Source organism: Triticum aestivum, chromosome 5B (genome assembly GCF_018294505.1).
Source record: "Triticum aestivum cultivar Chinese Spring chromosome 5B, IWGSC CS RefSeq v2.1, whole genome shotgun sequence".
Classification (NCBI taxonomy): Eukaryota; Viridiplantae; Streptophyta; class Magnoliopsida; order Poales; family Poaceae; genus Triticum; species Triticum aestivum.
Genome location: NC_057807.1, coordinates 682951570 through 682971514, shown reverse-complemented (window position 1 = coordinate 682971514; position 19945 = coordinate 682951570). Strand labels below are relative to the sequence as shown.

Sequence of the window (19945 nt, the reverse complement as noted above, 5' to 3'; positions counted from 1 at the left end):
CTTCTTAAGGCAAACTTGTCTAACTTATGTCTGTACATATTGTTGCTTCTGCTGACTCTTGTGTATTCGAGCCCTTGAGGCCCCTGACTTGTAATATAAAGCTTGTATTATTTTAATTTGTGTCTAGAGTTGTGTTGTGATATCTTCCCATGAGTTCCTGATCTTGATCGTACACATTTGCGTGCATGATTAGTGTACGATTGAATCAAGGGCGTCACAACACCGAAAGATCTACTAGCATAAAAGTGCATGCTATAGAAGAAATTAATGTTTTGAGTGGAAAGATGGATGAACTTATGAAATTGTTTGCTACTAAGAGTTCTCCTATTGATCCCAATGATATGCCTTTGTCTACTTTGATTGAGAATAATAATGAATCTATGGATGTGAATTTTGTTGGTAGGAATAGTTTTGGAAACAATGCTTATAGAGGAAACTTTAATCCTAGACCATTCCCTAGTAATTCCTCTAATAATTATGGAAATTCCTACAATAATTCTTATGGTAATTTTAATAAGATGCCCTCTGATTTTGAGAATAGTGTGAAAGAATTTATGATCTCTCAAAAGAATTTCAATGCCTTGCTTGAAGAAAAATTGCTTAAATTTGATGATTTGGCTAGGAACGTTGATAGACTCTCGCTTGATGTTGATTCTTTGAAACTTAGATCTACTCCTCCTAAGCATGATATCAATGAGTCTCTCAAAGCTATGAGAATTTCCATTGATGAGTGCAAAGAAAGAACCGCTAGATTGCGTGCTAAGAAAGATTGCTTTGTAAAGGCGTGTTCTTCTAGTTTCCATGAAAATAATGATGAAGATCTTAAAGTTATTGATGTATCCCCAATTAGATCTTTGTTTTGTCATATGAATCTTAATAATTATGGGACTGGAGATGAGTCAACTTTAGTTAAAAGGCGTGTCAATGATTCGGAGTTTTTAGATCTTGATGCTAAATTTGGTAAAAGTGGGATTGGCGAGGTCAAGACTTTAAATAGCACTGAACCCACTATCTTGGATTTCAAGGAATTTAATTATGATAATTGTTCTTTAGAAGGTTGTATTTCCTTGTTGCAATCCGTTGTGAATTCTCCTCATGCTTATAGTCAAAGTAAAGCTTTTACCAAACATATTGTTGATGCCTTGATGCAATCATATGATGAAAAACTTAATTTGGAAGTTTCTATACCTAGAAAACTTTATGATGAGTGGGAACCTACTATAAAGATTAAAATTAAAGATCATGAGTGTTATGCTTTATGTGATTTGGGTGCTAGTGTTTCCACGATTCCGAAAACTTTATGTGATATTCTAGGTTTCCATGATTTTGATGATTACTCTTTAAATTTGCACCTTGCGGATTCCACCATTAAAAAGCCAATGGGAAGGATTAATGATGTTCTCATTGTTGCAAATAGAAATTTGGTGCCTGTAGATTTTATCGCTCTTGATATAGATTGCAATATTTCATGCCCTATTATTCTTGGTAGACCTTTCCTTAGAACGATTGGTGCGGTTATTGATATGAAGGAAGGGAATATTAGATTCCAATTTCCATTAGAAAGGCATGGAGCACTTTCCAAGAAAGAAAGTCAAATTACCTTATGAATCTATCATGCGAGCTACTTATGAATTGAGTGCCAAAGATGGCACAACTTAGATATACCCTCGCTTTTATGCCTAGCTAGGGGCGTTAAACAATATCGCTAGTTGGGAGGCAACCCAATTTTATTTGTGTTTTTTGTTTTTGTTTCTGTTTAGTAATAATTTGATTCTGGTGAAAAACAGAAACTTTGCACGCACGAAAATAATTTTGTTAATTCACAGAAACATGCTTTTGTGTTGATTCTTTTTGTTGTAGATCAATAGACAAATTGCCCAGGACTTCCTATTTTGGTAGGATTTTTAGAGTTCCAGAAGTATTCGAGGGTTACAGATACGCCTAGTTGATGTGAGACTATCTTCTCCTTTTTTGTCTTCTCCACAACCACCATTCTATTCCACATATAGTGCTATGTCCATGGGTCACGCTTATGTATTGCGTGAAAGTTGAAAAAGTTTGAGAATACTAAAGTATGAAACAATTGCTTGGCTTGTCATCGGGGTTGTGCATGATCAAATACTTTGTGTGATGAAGATAGAGCATAGCCAAACTATATGATTTTGTAGGGATAGCTTTCTTTAGCCAAGTTATTTTGAGAAGACATGATTGCTTTGTTAGTATGCTTGAGGTATTATTGTGTTCATGTCAATATGAACTTTTATCTTGAATCATTTGGATCTGAACATTGATGCCACAATAAATAAAATTACATTGAGAAATATGATAGGTAGCATTCCACATCAAAAATTCTGTTTTTATCATTTACCTACTTGAGGACGAGCAGGAATAAAGCTTGGGATGCTTGATACGTCTCCAACGTATCTATAATTTTTGATTGATCCATGCTATTATATTACCCGTTTTGGATGTTTATGGGCTTTACTATACACTTTTATATCATTTTTGGGACTAACCTACTAACCGGAGGCCCAGCCCAAATTGTTGTTTTCTTTGCCTATTTCAGTGTTTCAAAGAAAAGGAATATCAAACAAAGTCCAAACGGAATGAAACCTTCGGGAGCGATCTTTTTGGAACAAACACAATCCATGAGACTTGGAGTGGACGTCAAGAAGCAGCCAAGGCGGCCACGAGGGTGCAGGGTGTGCCCCCCACTCTCGTGGGTCCCTCGTGGCTCCACCAACCTACTTCTTCCTCCTATATATATCTACGTACCCCGAAAACATCTAGGAGCACCACTAAACCCTATTTCCACCGCCGCAACCTTCTGTACCCGTGAGATCCCATCTTGGAGCCTTTTCCGGTGCTCCGCCGGAGGGGGAATCAATCATGGAGGGCTTCTACATCATCACCAAGGCCTCTCCGATGAGTTGTGAGTAGTTTACCACAGACCTTCGGGTCCATAGTTATTAGCTAGATGGCTTCTTTTCTCTCTTTGAATCTCAATACAATGTTCTCCTCGATCTTCTTGGAGATCTATTCGATGTAACTCTTTTTGCGGTGTGTTTGTCGAGATCCGATGAATTGTGGGTTGATGATCAAGTTTATCTATGAGAAATATTTGAATCTCCTCTGAATTCTTTTATGTATGATTGGTTATCTTTGCAAGTCTCTTCGAATTATCAGTTTGGTTTGCCCTACTAGATTGATCTTTCTTGCAATGGGAGAAGTGCTTAGCTTTGGGTTCAATCTTGCGGTGTCCTTTCCCAGTAACAACAGGGGAAGCAAGGCACGTATTGTATTGTTGCCATCGAGGATAAAAAGATGGGGTTTATATCATATTGCTTGAGTTTATCCCTCTAAATCATGTCATCTTGCCTAATGCGTTACTCTGTTCTTATGAACTTAATACTCTAGATGCATGCTGGATAGCGGTCGATGTGTGGAGTAATAGTAGTAGATGCAGAATTGTTTCGGTCTACTTGTCGCAGACGTGATGCCTATATACATGATCATGCCTAGATAATCTCATAACTATGCACTTTTCTATCAATTGCTCGACAGTAATTTGTTCACCCACCATAATACTTATGCTATCTCGAGAGAATCCACTAGTGAAACCTATGGCCCCCGGGTCTATCTTCCATCATATAAGTTTCTGATCTACTTTATTTTGCAATCTTTACTTTCCAATCTATATCATAAAAATACCAAAAATATTTATCTTATCTTTTTATCTCTATCAGATCTCACTTTCGCAAGTGGCCGTGAAGGGATTGACAACCCCTTTATCGCGTTGGTTGCGAGGTTCTTGTTTGTTTGTGTAGGTACGAGGGACGTGTGTGGAGCCTCCTCTGGATTGATACCTTGGTTCTCAAAAACTGAGGGAAATACTTACGCTACTTTGCTGCATCACCCTTTCCTCTTCAAGGGAAAACCAACGCAGTGCTCAAGAGGTAGCAAGCACATGGGGAAAGGGTCGCCCAGCGAGGATAACGACAAGGAGCCTCGCCCACCAAACACAGGGGGACAGAAGAAATTTCCCCCCGAGGTCAAGACGGTGAACATGATATACGCTACTCACATCTCCAAAAGGGAGCACAAGCGTGCGTTAAGGGACGTCTATGCGATAGAGCTAGTCGCCCCAAAATTTAACCCATGGTCAGCATGCCCGATCACTTTTGATCGCAGGTACCATCCGACCAGTAACCGTCATGGAGGTTCAGTCGCATTGGTCCTCGACCCAATTATCGATGGATTCCACCTCACGAGAGTCCTCATGGATGGCGGCAGCAGTCTTAACCTGCTCTATCAGGACACAGTCCGGAAAATGGGTATTGACTCATCAAGAATCAAACCCACCAACACCACCTTTAAAGGAGTAATACCGGGTGTAGAGGCCGTTGCACGGGCTGAATCACATTGGAGGTTGTCTTCGGTTCACCGGACAACTTCCGAAGCGAAGACTTGATCTTTGACATCGTGCCTTTCCGCAGTGGCTATCATGCACTGCTCGGACGAATTGCGTTTGCCCGCTTCAATGCGGTCCCGCACTATGCTTATCTAAAACTTAAGATGCCAGGACCACGTGGTGTTATAACAGTTCATGGAAACATGGATCGCTCCCTCTGTATTGAGGAACACACCGCGGCCCTCGCAGCGGAAGGGCAGGTCGGCCTTATCAAGCCAAACTCCACATCGGCAGTCAAGCCCCCGGACTCAATTAAACGAGTCTGGACTACCCCGCAGAATGATAGTCTCGCTCGTCAGGAGCTCGATTAGCAATTCAGCCTCTGTCTTCGCTCCAACCGAACTGCAACATATGTACCGCGTGCACATAACTACGCACTAAAGATACCATGAGCGATGATGGAGGCATATCAAGGATAAAGTCCACAATACGGCTTGACCGTACTTCGACCTCCATATCTACCCTTTTCTTAAACTTTCTTTTTTAGGTTCCCTACAACCCACATCACCTTTTTATGGTGCCAAGGGCCCTTTTACCGGCCCCTGAGGAAAACCTATACATTAATGTTCTCAAAGGATCACACACCAAAACGAAAAGCAGCATAGATGTACGACAGAGTACCTAAAGGATCTTCACAGATCACCTACTCCCCTTTTTTAGCACCTGTACGCAGCTTTCTCTTTCGCTCGACATGTAAAATAGCCTTGATGCTTATAGCATTATCCGTACAAATACGTTTTGATGTATCAATCAGAATATAATGGAAACAGTTTTTCGGCCAAACTATTTGGTACTGGCTTATTTCCCAATCCGTATCCCCTCTTCTTTTTCGTCTGATTGTCATGTACACCTCGGCACGACCTAAATCACCAGGGGCTCCATTTAGCCACATACATTTCTTAAAAATAACATAAGTCCGAACACTTTTAGAGTGCAACTCCTTGTCCCGAATCTAGCATTATATGCATCGGCTCCGAATCATGTCTTAGGTCAATAGTTGGGTTGCCCGGCTCCTGTGGTTACTACCTTACGTTCTGATTGTTCGGCTAAGGAAGTAAAGGGAGAACTACTGCGATTGTGTTTCTGGTTAGCCGGATAAACACCTCAGTAGAGAAAGCCGAAAACTGACTGTCATGATGCGGCGAGAGCTGGTCGGCTATTCGGTGACTCAGTATAAATCTCTTGCGATTTTTTCTGTGTCACACGAAGTACTGGTTTTTACCTGGTCAGGTGTCTACAGCAACCTAGTTCGGATAACCGAACAATACCATGGGGTGCGCCTACAATCTTATTGTCAAACTCTTATGGCTAAGTGAGAGTGATAAAGCCACATAGTCTGATTGTCTGGTTTGCCGCACTAGCACCTCCTTCAAGGACCAAGTCGTTGGGATAAGTGTGTTTTTGTGCTGTTCCGAACACCCTCGTACAACGCGAGGGGCTGAAGCCGACGACTGGCCAACTCTCAGATTTAATAAACGGCCGCAATGGAGGGTAAATAATTTCAGACGAAACAAGACTAATATTTTACAAACGCCTTGTTTTTTTAATACAAAGTTTGGTCAGCACAGATACATTCATTCAAAAATGATGTCCTTCGAACACATGCCCTCTATAATGCAGGATCCTTCAAGGACGTCGTTGAAGTATCGCTTCGGCGTACGGTGCTCCTTGCCTGTGGGGGGTCCCTCGGTTGCAAGACTGGTAGCATTCATCTCCGCCCACTGCACCTTGACACGGGCAAAGGCCATCCAGGCACCTTCGATACAGACTGACCGCTTTATAGCGTCAAGTCGTGGGCAGGCATCGACTAGCCACTTCACAAGCCCAGAATAGCTACTGGGTATGGGTTCGGCTGGCCACAGACGGACTATAACATCCTTCATGGCCAGTTCGGCCACCCTATGTAGCTCGGTCAACTGTTTCAGCTGATCACTGAGGGGCACAGGATGCTTTGGCGCAAGGTATTGCAACCAGAACAGCTTCTCTGTTGAGCTCCCCTCTTCGGCTTGGAAGAATCCGCAGCATCAGCAATACTTCGGGGAAGATCTGCAAATGCTCCTGGAGAACTCCAAATGCGTGTCAGTAAGGTGTACTCTCTCCTGACAATTTTGCTCTTCATGTTAAAGGCCTTACCCGCCACGATTTGCTTAGCCTCTCGGATCTCCCGGCAGGCGCGCCTTGGGCTTCAATCCGGGCCTCCTTTGCACTTTGAAGCGCCGTAGCAAGTTTGGAGTCTCGATCTGACACCTCACGCTCCAAAGACTCACATTTGCTTATAGCATCAGTGAGCTCTTGTTGGACTTCCTCCAACCTCGCTTCATGTTTTTGGCGGGCGGTTCGCTCCTCGTCCGCCTCCTTCTTGGCCTCGGCCAGAGCACTCTTGAGGGCCTCGACCTCAGACGTGTCACCTACGAGTGTCATCATAAAGCTCATTAAATAGCAAATTGGAACTCATATCATTTCAGATATTCTTCGGTATGACATACCTTGTTTTACCTCCAACTTCCGCTTTAGTTCGAAGACTTCGGCAGCATGTGAGGTTGCTGCTAGCCTCGCAACCTATTCATCCAAGGATACATATATGTTAGCTCCTGTGAAGTATTATTTGATCCTCTGTTCGGCTTTTCTTTGCAAATGCCGAACAGAGCCTCAGGGGCTACTATCTATATACAGGCATTCCTTATGCAAATAGCCAAAAATATATTATGTCACATACCTCAAAGCCTGTTGGAAGGCTGGTATAGGCTTGGTTCAATCCGCTCTTAGCGGACCAAACCTTTTCAACTAGTGTACCCATAAAGGTACGGTGTTCCTCCACAATGGAAGTACTCTGAAGCGCTTCCATCAGAGTGTCCGGCGCCTTCGGATTGATAGAAGACGCCGGTGGAGACGGAGCGCCCCTTCCCTCGAAGAAGGCTGCTGGTCTGATTCCGGAGCTTTATGAGTCTCCGGCATAATATTCGGGTGGGGGCCAAATTGAGCATGGCCCCCGGCGCTGGTCTCCATGGGGGTGGATTTCCCCCTCTCTTCGGCAACAGAGGTATTACCCTCCGTCGCCACCTTCACGGCCTCCTGCACTTCCCCGTGACCGGGAGAGTTTTTTCGGGACAACACTTCGGTGTTATCCGTAGCAGTGGGTGGAGAGATCTGCGGAGGCGACTCACTCTCCATCGCGTTCGTCCCTAGCGAAGTCCCAGATGACGATGATCGTTGGGGGAGATCGCGAGCCGGGCTGCAATGCACAATTTAGTATGTTAAAATAATAAGGCATAAATTTGGATATGTGTACGATGTCTTCGGATACTTACAATCCAGCCAAGGGCTTCGGCTTGGGGTGCCACTCGGGGATGGCATCGGCATCCGCTGCAGAATCGTCCGAAAGGGAGGGTTTCCCCTTCTTGGGAGCCTCCGCCTCCAGATCCGTGGAAGCCGCCCTTTTCTTCTTCCCCCTCTTAGGGGGAGAGTTACTCTCTTCCTCCTCTACATCTTCGTCATGGGAGGAGGAGGTCTCGGTGTCTTCGGACATGGCGTCCGAAGCACCCTTACGACGGAGGCCACCTCTGGCCTCCTTGCCCTTCTTCTTGGCCTTCTTCTTCGGCGCCTGATACAACGCCGGAACCAGCATCTTCGTCAGCAAGGGGGTGGCCTGGTCCTCGGACAGCGGAGCTGGACATTTGATCTGCTCCGCCTTCTTTATCCAGCCCTGTGAGAGTAAGAAAGTTCAATATACTCCTTGGATTTGCAAATAAAAGTTATCGTAAAACTTACGGGAGTGGCCGGACGTGCGCAGTCAAGGCCGCGGTCTCCGGTTGTCTCCGGCCACGACTTTTGAGCCTTGAAGAGCAGCTTCCATATGTCTTCGTGTGTCGTGCCAAAGAACCGCTGCAGGGTCTGAGGACCGGCCGGGTCGAATTCCCACATATGTTGAGTCCGGTGTTGACAAGGAAGAATCTGGCGAAAAAGCATCACCTAGATCACGCTGGCAAGGCTGGTATTCTTGTTTATCATGCCATTGACGCGTCTCTCCAGCGTCGTCACCTCGTCAGGCGACTCCCAATCTAGGCCCTTATTGAGCCAGGATGTAAGCCGCATCGGGGTCCCAGACTTGAACTCAGGAGCAGCGTCCCATGTGGTATCGCGGGTTTCCATGATGTAGAACCACCCCTGCTGCCATCCCTTGACGGATTCCACAAAGGTCCCCTTTGGCCAGCTGACATTGGGGAGTTTGCTCACCATGGTGCCGCCGCACTCCATGTGTTGGCCTTCGACCACCTTCGGCTTCACATTGAAGACCTTGAGCCATAGGCCGAAGTGGGGGAATGCCTCGCACATGAAGATAAACGCCGAAAGGTTGAGGAAGGAATTTGGGGCCAGATCATGAAAATCTAACCCATAGTAAAACATGAGACCGCGGACGAAAGGATGAAGGGGAAACCCTAGTCCGCGAAGGAAATGGGGGATGAACACTACCCTTTCATTAGGCTCCGGAGTGGGAATGATATGCTTTTTGGCAAGGAGCCGGTGGACTATGTCCGTGGTCAAGTACCCAGCTTCCCGGAGCTCCTTGATGTTGTCCTCTGTGACAGAGGAAGCCATCCACTTGCCCTGCGCTCCAGATCCGGACATGGCTAGGAGTGTTTGGTGGCGATGGAAAGGATTGAGACATGGGCGCTGGAGCTCGAATGGCAGATAGGCTGAGGAGGAAGAAGGCGTGGGGTGAAAAGATGGATATTTGTCTTCTTTTAAAGGTAGTGGATATCAAGCGTCCCCTCTAGAGCCTTAAATCTCGCCTATTCCCAAGGGAACGTGTGAACAACACGGTTGGATTACCCAAACCCTTGTTGATAGGAATCCCGTGATAAGGGGACACGATCCCTGCTTTGACAAGATGTGCCTATGACCGTGCCTCGAAACACGAAGCGAGGGCTGTAAAACAGGTCAGAATACTAACAAGGCCAGGACTTAACACCTCGACGGAAAAATCGCCTATGGACGTGACTTTCTTTGTTTTGAATATTTATTGCCCTTATAGCTTAAAGTTGTAATTATTAAACAGAGCCGGATACAGCTATCATGTGTGAAGGACTTCTTTGGAGTATTCAGAGAAGGAACCCTCCTTGCAATGCCGAAGACAATCTGCACGACGGATACGTCGTCATTGAAGCCTGGTTCAGGGGCTACTGAGGGAGTCCTGGACTAAGGGGTCCTCGGGCGTCCGGGCTATGTGACATGGGCCGGACTAATGGGCCGTGAAGATATGAGATGAAAGACCTTTCCCCGTGTCCGGATAGGACTCTCCTTTGCGTGGATGGCAAGCTTGGCGTTCGGATCATGCACCTTCCTTTCTCTGTAAACCGACTCTGTACAACCCTAGATCCCTCCAATGTCTATATAAACCGGAGGGTTTAGTCCATAGGAGGGAGAACAATCATATAGGCTAGGCATCCAGGGTTTAGCCATTACGATCTCAAGGTAGATCAACTCTTGTAACCCCTATACTCATCAAAGTCAATCAAGCAGGAAGTAGGGTATTACCTCCATTAAGAGGGCCTGAACCTGGGTAAACATCATGTCCCCTGCCTCCTTGTTACCTTCGATCCTTAGACACATAGTTCGGGACCCCCTACCCGAGATCTTCCGGTTTTGACACCGACAGCCGCCAGCCGGGTCGGCACCACCACGATACTTAGCAGCCGGCGTCGCCAGGCACCACCGTGCCAACCTGCAGCCACGTCCCAGAGGCATCGATACGCCCAAGCCCATCCGAGCCGCGCGAGATCGGTGCTAGGAGATGGTGCAGACCTCACTCCAATCGACACCACCACCGGAAGACCGCCGCAGGCACCATCCACCACCTCCACACCCACCGCAAGGGGCAAGTGCCGCACCACCGAGACGAGGATGGCCACGAAGGCAATCTGAAGGCCGGGGGCGCCCAAATCTGGACCACCAGCCCCGACCGTCAACGCTCCATCCCCGCCATGCTCCTGAGCATCCTCGTCGTCGTCGACCCTTGCCAGAAGCCCGCCGAAGACCTCCGCCCCACCCTGCTGCCAACCCATATAGATCGGGAGTGCACCACCGAGCTGCCGCCACACGCCATCGAGGCCAAGAGAACGAAAGCGGAGGTTGCCCAGGGGAAACGCCCCGCCGGCGCCATCATTGGATCCGCCCGGGCTTCGCCTGCGGCGGCGAGACGTGGAGGATCGAAGGAAGGAGGCCCCCAGTGATGTACAGGAGTCGCCCCCCGTGTCGCCAGAGGAGGGCGGCGTGGGGGTGGGCTATTGGGACCCACGGATTCCCTAATAAGAAAGAATAGATCGAACAACTAAGGATGTCAATAAAGACTGCCACTTAATCTGGCTATATAGGATAACAAAAAATGCTACACCTACGCACACTTACTTTCCCACCTTACGTAAACTTCCTAACTATTCTCTTCACCCCCTGATTTCAACTGGATGGGGCCCCCTCCTCTAATTTCGCCCAACAAAAAAATGCCACCTGGCCTATTACGTTAATTACGTAAGATTGATTACGTAGATGTAGCATTGCTGATAGGATAATCTATAGTTTAAGACACACCTGATTGTATGAATTAACTCTTCATAATCGTGGATGAACCAAAGAGTACGAACAAGATGTGTGGCCTATACTTGCTTATTAATTCTTAATGTTGTACTAACAAGTACGGATACACCCAATCCAATCAGTAACCTAGCTACTAATTAAAGATGCCAGAGATTCTCATTGTCATTTTTTTCTTGAACTCACAAAGCACGGCTACCGGAAGTAGAAAAACTACCTCGTGGTGCATCCGTTGCACCACTACAACTTATTGGCATGATGAAAGAGCAGTTCCTCTTCGCGTTTGCTCCAAACACACTAACACACATTTTATGTGATGTTTGCTGCTTCTTCGTTCTTAATTAACATCTTCATGTTCATTTGATCCTCGATATTATTATTTGCCGATATGGTGACATGGTCTCAATGCAGAGTGGAGCTTGCATACAATGTCCTCCACTGTGATGTTGAAGCCTTCGTCCACCTGAAAAGAATATAATTTCGACTGGTTGGTACAAAATACTATTTATTAGTTTGATCTTTCTCTGTTAAAAATATAAGAAGTATCTTCCAGAGAAGTTTAAGAATTGTCCGATAATTAAATGTAGGTTACTAAATTTTAATCAGAAGTTATATTCTTATGGCTGCAATTTTGTAACGGTAATCGTACTATTTATTAGTTTGATTTTTCTCTGTTAATTGTACGATAATTAAATGTATATGACTCAAGGTTGGCACTGTTGATCAATTTTTATCAGAAGTACATTCTTATGGCTGCAATTTTATAACTATTATTGAATATATATTTAGTGCAAGGATTATCTTACACTTTCCTCCGAAACTATTTCAGCGAAACTCCGATTTGCTAACAAATGTGCAGGTTTTATAATTAGTGTTACACGTAGCATTTGTGACAAATTTGCTAGCGACATATAGGTAGTCCTCTATTTTTTTATCTTTCCGATTTTGCTTTCTTAGCCCATGCATAATTTAGTAGGTCCGTGCTTAGGGGCAACAAGATTGTTATCACTAGTTTAGCAAGAAATGTAAAATAGTTTATTACTCCTACATCTTAATATCAGATAAAAAATATATTTGACTCAGCAGCAAGTGTAGTGTATAAATAAAATGTGTTGATTAAAGATACTCAAGTTGTCTTTCCATGATGTTGATATGGTTGTTGATCAATTTTAATCAGAAGTTATATTCTTATGGCTGCAATTTTGTAATGGTTATTGGATATGTGTTAGTGCAAGGAATACACTTTGCTCCCAAAACTATATCGGTGGAATTTTGCCACCATAACTATCAAACAATGTAATATCCAGTATTCATAACGAAAAGCTAACAAACTGTCAAGTTTGTATAATCAATGTACTCCCTCCGTTCCTAAATGTAAGTCTTTTTTAGAGATTTCACTACAAACTACATACAAATGTATATGGACATATTTTAGAGTGTAGATTCACTCATTTTGCTTCGTACGTAGTCCATAGTGAAAGCTCTAAAAAGACTTACATTTAGGAACGGAGGGAGTAAGACGTAGTAGCATTTGCGGCAAAATTACTACTCCAGCTCTATTTATTTTTCCAATTTCGTTTTCTTTGCCCATTCATATATAAATTAGCAGTCCTTCGTATGTAGGGATCAAAGAATTGTTATCACTAGTTTTCGAAGAAATGCATCACATATTCAAACAAATATAAATTTAGTAAGTAACGAGTATAATATCTAAATAAGAAAATGTGCAGATTAAAGTGATGAAGTTGCCTTTGCCATGAGGTTTATGATGAGAGTGGAGGCCGGGAAGGACATGACATTGGCGTGTGTGATGGTAAGATGGAGCCCCTCGACCTCTGCGAGCAAGGTGACAAGGACCCTCTTGCCGTCCTCGCAGTGGATCTTCACCATCACGTTCCCCTCCAAGATCCTTGCATCGATCTCCGGCAGCAAGGTCTTTTTTGCCAGAGTCGGACTTGTTCGAGCTACTGCTGATGGCGGTGGTGACGGGCTACCATGATCGACATTGGAGATGCACGGCCTCTTAACGAGCACGACCGAGTCGATGATCCTCTTGTCGCGGTCCTGGAGTGCCTTGAGCTTCTCTTGCTGCTCCTTGACGTACCTCACCGCGTCGGAAAGGATGGTTGTCTTGTCCATCTGAGGGTTAATTAATTAATTGAAAAAAAAAGACAGCTGAACTACTGAAGTGAGTGATTTAATAATGGGGACCTTCTTGAGGCCGGGTATGACAGTGGAGTGCTCGATGAAGTGGCGGTTGAGCTTCTCCCGGCGTTTCCGCTCTGCCATGACGTGTTCTTGCCCGGTGGACGCCGTCCCGTTATTTGAGGGGGAGGATTTCCTCGACGGCGGCGACCTGTGCGCCGGCTCCGGCACACCGTGGCTCGGAGGAGCGACCGAGCCCGAGGTGAAGTTCGGGCTCACGGCTGGGTAGTTGGTGCTGCAGTTGGACGACCAGCCGTTGTTCTCCTTGGCCAGCGCGGCGCCGCTGTTACCTGAGCTCCGGCTGTCGTCGGTGGCTCCGTACCGGTGGGCCGCCATGTCCGTGCCACTCTGTAGCGCCGCCGAGTGGTGGGGTTCTAAGAATGGCGATGACGAGAATGCGTCTCCGGCAACGGCAGCGTCCTGCCCCTGCCCCAACGCCTCCATGGCCCACTGGATGAAGATGCTCGAGTCGTCCATGCTTTGCCCGATCTCCAATGGCCGGTTGGTGGTTGGTGTTCTAGCTAGCTATGTTCTTATGGTAAACGAGATGTAACATATAACATCACCTCGGCAGGGTCTCTTTTAAGCATATGATTTGTCCCATTGTGTGAAAGCATCTAGTAGAAAATTTACTCTTTTAATTAGGTGCAATGAACACATCAGGTTTATCTAGATGAACCACGTACTCACGTGTCGCATGAGGTAGAGGACAGCTAATTTGTCCTCGGAGGACTTCCGGTGGTGGCCTACCATGGCGACTAGCTTTAGAGGAACGGACGCCAGGGTGCCACGACGAAGGTGAAAACAAGTCATCTGAAGCAAAGAATGTGTCTGTCCTATTGAAGGCATTGTCATCGTGCTTGAAGGTTGGTTAGACTGAATAGGCCAACATTAGCTTCTTCGTCCGTGATTGACAGGCAGATTGATATTCCTTTTAGGTGGCGGCTCTAGTCTGAGCTGTAGGCCCAGTGACCTTTGAAAATTTACTTATTCCCGCGACAATTATTCCAAGATGCTATTTTGACAAGATTTAACATGAGAAAAACGACGGCTGGTTCCCTGTGTGCACCTTCCGTGAACAAACTGAAACTATGCAAGGTCCTGGGATCTGTGCTAACTACTTGTTTTCATACTCTGTGACAATTATATACCTGGTTTCATGCTTTTTTTTTGTTACTTTTGGTGATAAATTCCATAAGGCTGCCCTTTGCTGGGGATATGGACTGTTAGAAAAGTTATATGTGTTGAGATCTCCTTTGGAAGTGGTCTGTGGTATGTGCATGTTAATCTGATCCTGGACAGATTGGTAGAAGGAGGAAGGCAAGTCGACGTTTTTTCCCTCTTTTTGCGAGTGGAAAGGTGTTTTATTTCATTATAACAGGGTTACAATCGAGAGACAACAATGCTACTCTTCATACACTATACGACGCTAACCGATCTATCACCCTATTTTGCTCACGTTTAATTTTCAAGGGAATGAACTCTCTACCTTTCATAAGGCAAGTCGAGCTGATGGATGGTGCTACGAATTTGATAAGCAAGGCGCTACCAATGTGTGGTGAGTCTAGGAGACCGTCTAGACTCTACAGATGGTCATGACCCATGACCGGCCTAACGATGACATCCCACTTCTGCTTTCTGGAGCATAAAAGGATGTTCCTTGTGCTAGTGTGTTCCATGATAGTTTTCACTTGCTGAACTTTTGTTGTTATTAGTACTGCTACTACTAGTAGTTTTTTTGCCCTGCGGGAGATGTGTCGAGTGCGACCACGGACCACCACTAGCGAATTTCCTGTTAGTGCCCAAATGGCCCCTTCATTCTCATTCCCTCTTATCTGGTAATCAACTTCTTTTTTCAAGAAAAACTTCCAGTCTATTCATCGAGGTAGTACAAAGAACACGAGAAGTAAAAAGTACATCCAGCTCCATAGACCACCTACCGAAGACTACAAGCACTAGAGCAAGCCAAATGAGCGCCGCTGTCATCGCCCCTCCCTTATCGGAGCCAGACAAAACATTTTGTAGTAGACAATCAGAAAATCGTCGTGCTAAGGCCCTATACGACCAGCGCACCAGAATACCAACCGCCGCCGATGAAGAGAAGCATAGATAAGAAGGATCCAACCTATAGACACATAAACACAGACGAACAAAGACCAGATCCATGTGAATCCACAAACGACGAACGCCGATCGAATCCCATGAGATCTAGCGGAGATAAACCTCCACACGCCCTCTGACGATGCTAGAAACAACGACGGAATAGCGGCTAGGTGGGGAGGACCTTATTTCATCTATAGGAAGACACAACCGCCAAGCATCTCTGAGGAGGATACAAACCCTAACAAAACTAGAAAAAAAATGTTAAAAAAACGAAGCCCTCCCGCAGGCAAAGACCAGGATCCACGGCGCCACCATGGTCCCAAGACCATAGGAGATGAGGTAGACCGGTGGCAGTGGCAATGGGAGGCAGGAGAACTCTAGCACGTTAAGTGCACGGTAGCGGCCGCCGCTGTGCGTGGTTCCATATAGGTAGCCTTATCTGGTAATCTAACTAGTATTTATTTATGCAACATTTTTTTGAGAAATCTCGCCCACTTTATTGATTCAAAGCAGTGTTTAGAGGTACAAGATTTGGGTCATGAAGATTGCCCAATCAAATATGTCTACATATGCCTAGATTACAAGTAAACTTGATAAGATTGTGAGCCTCGAAGTTGAAGTTTCTACGCTCATGAATAAAAATACAAAATAAAACTAGATTTACGTTTTATGATTTCATGCACAACCATTGCATTTGAACTTCCCGTCCCCTGGTTGATATCATTCACCAATCTTTGGCAGTCCCATGCCACCACCATGTTCTAGATAGCCAGATCCCCGGCAAGTGATAATGCTTCCCTTGCATGTGTATGTTTTCAAAACCATGGGATCATTAATACCCTGAAACACCACTACCAAAGAACCCATATAAATGCCATTGTGATCGCGACATAGAGAAGCCACTGACCCCCCCCCCCCCCCCCCATGTTTATTCCTCGTTACCTCCCCATCCACATTCAGTTTCATGACACCTTTGATGGGAGCAACCAGTGCTGAGTTTCGACAGAGGGTGATGTCCACGTGGTCACTCGAGCTCCTTCCCTTGTATCTGATCCACTTCACTAAGATAAGTGTTTACAAAGGGTGTGGGCTTTAAAAAATTGCCTCATATATAGCTTTGCGCTGAGCATACCAAACCGACCATAGCGTCACCGCCATCTTTGTGGAACTAACATGATCCAGTGTATCATAAAGCTCAAACAACCAATTCTTTACACTTGACTCTATCTTCTTTGAAACATGTGATACTAGAGCCTCATCAGATAACACCCACATGCCCCTGGACATAGTACAATACATGAGAGCATGCCGCCATGAGTCCTCACACCCGCATAGTGGGCATGCGTTTAGGTGTGACATATTTCTCTTATGCAGGGCGCCCGTAGTTGGCAGCGTGGTGAGCCAATCTCCACAAAATACCCTGATATTAGATGGAGCTTTAAGATTCCAAAGTGAAGACTACAATTTCCCGTCTCTTGCATCATTAGATGACATGCCTCTACCATCAAGCCACTCTTCCCTTTGTTGATTAGTCTTGACCATGAATTTATATGCCAAACTTACTGTCAACCTCCCAACAAATGGGGAGGTGGTTAGTGTTGGGATATCCTCATGTGTGCTATGAGGAGGTGATAAAATGAAGCCTTCTAGGCCACCCAAAAATGTGGCAAAGCCCACTATCCATTAGGGTTGGAACGTTGTTACACAGACGACAGTGGTCACCCGATTTTTGCACGATCCCATTGATCCAATCATGCATGCATGGGACAAAATGAAGCACACCCACTGGATGTAGCACCTTCCATTGATCACCCACTGACTATCAGTGGCACAGTAGCTTCGTTAGGGTTATGACATAGGGTTTGCAAGAAAGCAAAGGGAGCCCTTCCTCATACTTGTGAAGTCTGGATCCACTATCTTGTCTCCTTGAAGTTGCGATTCCACCATCTTTTGTAGGATCGTTCCAATCCCTAGCTCTTGAGCCCATATTCTTATTGTATGAGGGCCTCTAGTGCTATCTAGAGAACAAACATGTTGTATCCAGATGTCCCGTAAGACCAGAGTGTTGTAGCACTTTCACGAATTTTTATTGGTTTCAATGTATTGTATTTTCCTCAGTTTTTTGGTTTTTGCTTTTCTTTTTCTTTTTTAATGTTGAAACTTATTAACATGGTTCTACTTTCAAAGATCTTGACGCGAGAAATCCAATGGTGAAACAGGTTTGGAATTTGGACGCAGTGTTCAAAATATACGAAAATAAGGAAAAACTTCCAAGGTGCTAGTGCGCCACTTGTCAATGCCTAAGAAGGTGGGAGTAGCCTTTGCAAGGGTAGCCCTTAGCTACAATTTCATTCGTTCGGGTTCACTGGGTTTCGTTCGGTGTTTTCTTCTGGGTTTTTTATCCGTGTGGGTTTCTTCTCCAGTTTTCAATGTTGGGGTCCAGTTTTCTTTCCTTTTGTTTTATTTTATATTCTCTTCAGTTATTATATTTCTCCACATGTTTTCTTGTTCTCTATTTTCTTTCTATTAGATATTCTTTGATTTCTTTCTTCATTTTTGTTTTTTTTGCATTGTTTTCTCCGGTTTCATTGTTTCATTTTTCTCTTTTTTTTCCTTAGTTTCTTTCTTTGGTTTTTTTCTTTTCTATTTTATTTATTTTTCCTGGTTTTTTCTTTTTTTAGTTTTTTTGTTTGTCTTGTTTTGTTTTTCTGGCGCTTGTTTGTTTCCTCATGGGCTTTCTTGGATTTCTACATGTTTTTCGTTTTTCTTTGTTTCTAATGTATTTCTTTTTTTTCTTTCGTTTCTTCGGTTTTGGTGACTTCTCTTCTTTTTTCTTCAACACATGTATATAGATCAATAACATTTTTTTATAAATGTTTAACATTTTCAATATACATAATTAACATTTATAACAACTGATATTTGATTACTACTTTTTTCATACAGATTGTACGGTGTTTATAAATATAAGGAACATTTTTTTAATACTTTCTTAACATTTTATAATTATATCATAATACTTTATATACACAATCAACATTTTTAAAATTATATGTATTTATATTCAAATTTCGAATACACGTTCCACATTTTTTGTATACGTGAGAATCAAATTTTTACACATTTTCAAATAGACAGTTAACATTTTTGAAAATATTAAAATATACAATTAGCATTGATTCAAATATTTGTGATTAATGAGTCCTTTTTTCATACACATTGTCCTTTTTTTTATACATTTCAGCAACATTTGTTTATACATGGTTGATATTTTAAAATATATGATCAACATTTTCAAAAATTTATATTTTTAGGTTCAATTTTTGGTACATATATTACAGTTGTGGTATAAACCAGGTACATTTTCTGATATACATTTAGTATTTATAGAATAGATGACTAATTGTTTTTTGAATACGTGATCAATATTTTTCACAAATATTGTAATTTTTGTATTAATGACAAACATTTTTCTGTGCACATTTAGCATTTCACAAAGGCTCGAATAACATTTTTCAAAAACATTTATCTAGATAATTTTGGAGTAAATATTATTTAGACCATTGGGAAGTATTAAAAAAACTAGAAAACTTATGAAAAAAGCGAAAAACAAAAGTGTAAAACGTAGAAAATATGAAGCTGATAATCTGCCGCGAGCTGGGCTGGCCCAGTGTTGCGCTGTGCAGTGCGAGGCTACCCTAGTTGTCGCGTTAAGCAGGACATTGGCTAATAGGAATCGCCTACGGACGGACAACTACGGGCCAGGCCATTATCTGTTTCATTCGTACTTGATTCCTAATAGGAAAAGTCTACGGGTCCCTGTCTTCGGTCGGTTCATTTTTTTTTTCTTTTTTCGTTTCCTGTTATTTTTTTCCTCTGGTTTTCTTTGATTTTTTTGCTGGTATTCTATTGTTTTTATTTTTCCATTGTTATACTTTCAAAAAAAATTACTCAACAATTTTTTTTACACTTTGATTTTCTTTCTTTCATTTTTGGATTTTTGAATATTTCTCTTTTCTTTTTGTTTCTTTGTTATTTTTTTTGCATGGCTTTGCCATTCTTTTCAGTGTTTGTTCTTTCAACACATGTCATCTTTTTCATACATATTTTACATTTTGGATACAAGTTTAATATTTTTATACATGTTTACCATTTTTTAATACATGCTTAACATTTTTCCTAATACATGTTTGACATTTCTTAAATGTTCTGAATATATTTTTCATCTACGTATTAACAACTGATAAAAAAATTTCAAACAATTTCTGAAATATAAAATATTTTTTTCAAGTATGCAGTAAATTGTACACATTGCACAAACATTTTTTGTAAATGTCACGAAGAGTTTTAAAAAAACTTGTGAAGATATTTTGCAATGTACTCCCTCCGTTCGAAAATACTTGTCATCAAAATGGATAAAAAGAGGTGCATCTAGAACTAAAATACGTCTAGATACATCCCCTTTTATCCATTTTGATGACAAGTATTTCCGGACGGAGGCAGTATTTTTCATTTTTTTTAATATTGAAACATTTTTATTGTATTACACAAATAGTTTTTGACATTGTATAAACGTTT

General features: G+C 43.3%; 1 protein-coding gene across 1 annotated transcript; it reads right to left on the bottom strand.

Moving 5' to 3' along the window:
• Positions 1-11435: 11435 nt before the first annotated feature.
• LOC123115276 (transcription factor bHLH18) lies at positions 11436-13741 on the bottom strand. The gene is made up of 3 exons (XM_044536475.1): positions 13271-13741; positions 12947-13198; positions 11436-11522 (listed from the first exon to the last, which is right to left on the bottom strand). Exons 1-3 carry the CDS (start codon positions 13739-13741, stop codon positions 11436-11438), a joined length of 810 nt encoding a protein of 269 aa, XP_044392410.1.
• Between the last annotated feature and the right edge of the window lie 6204 nt (positions 13742-19945).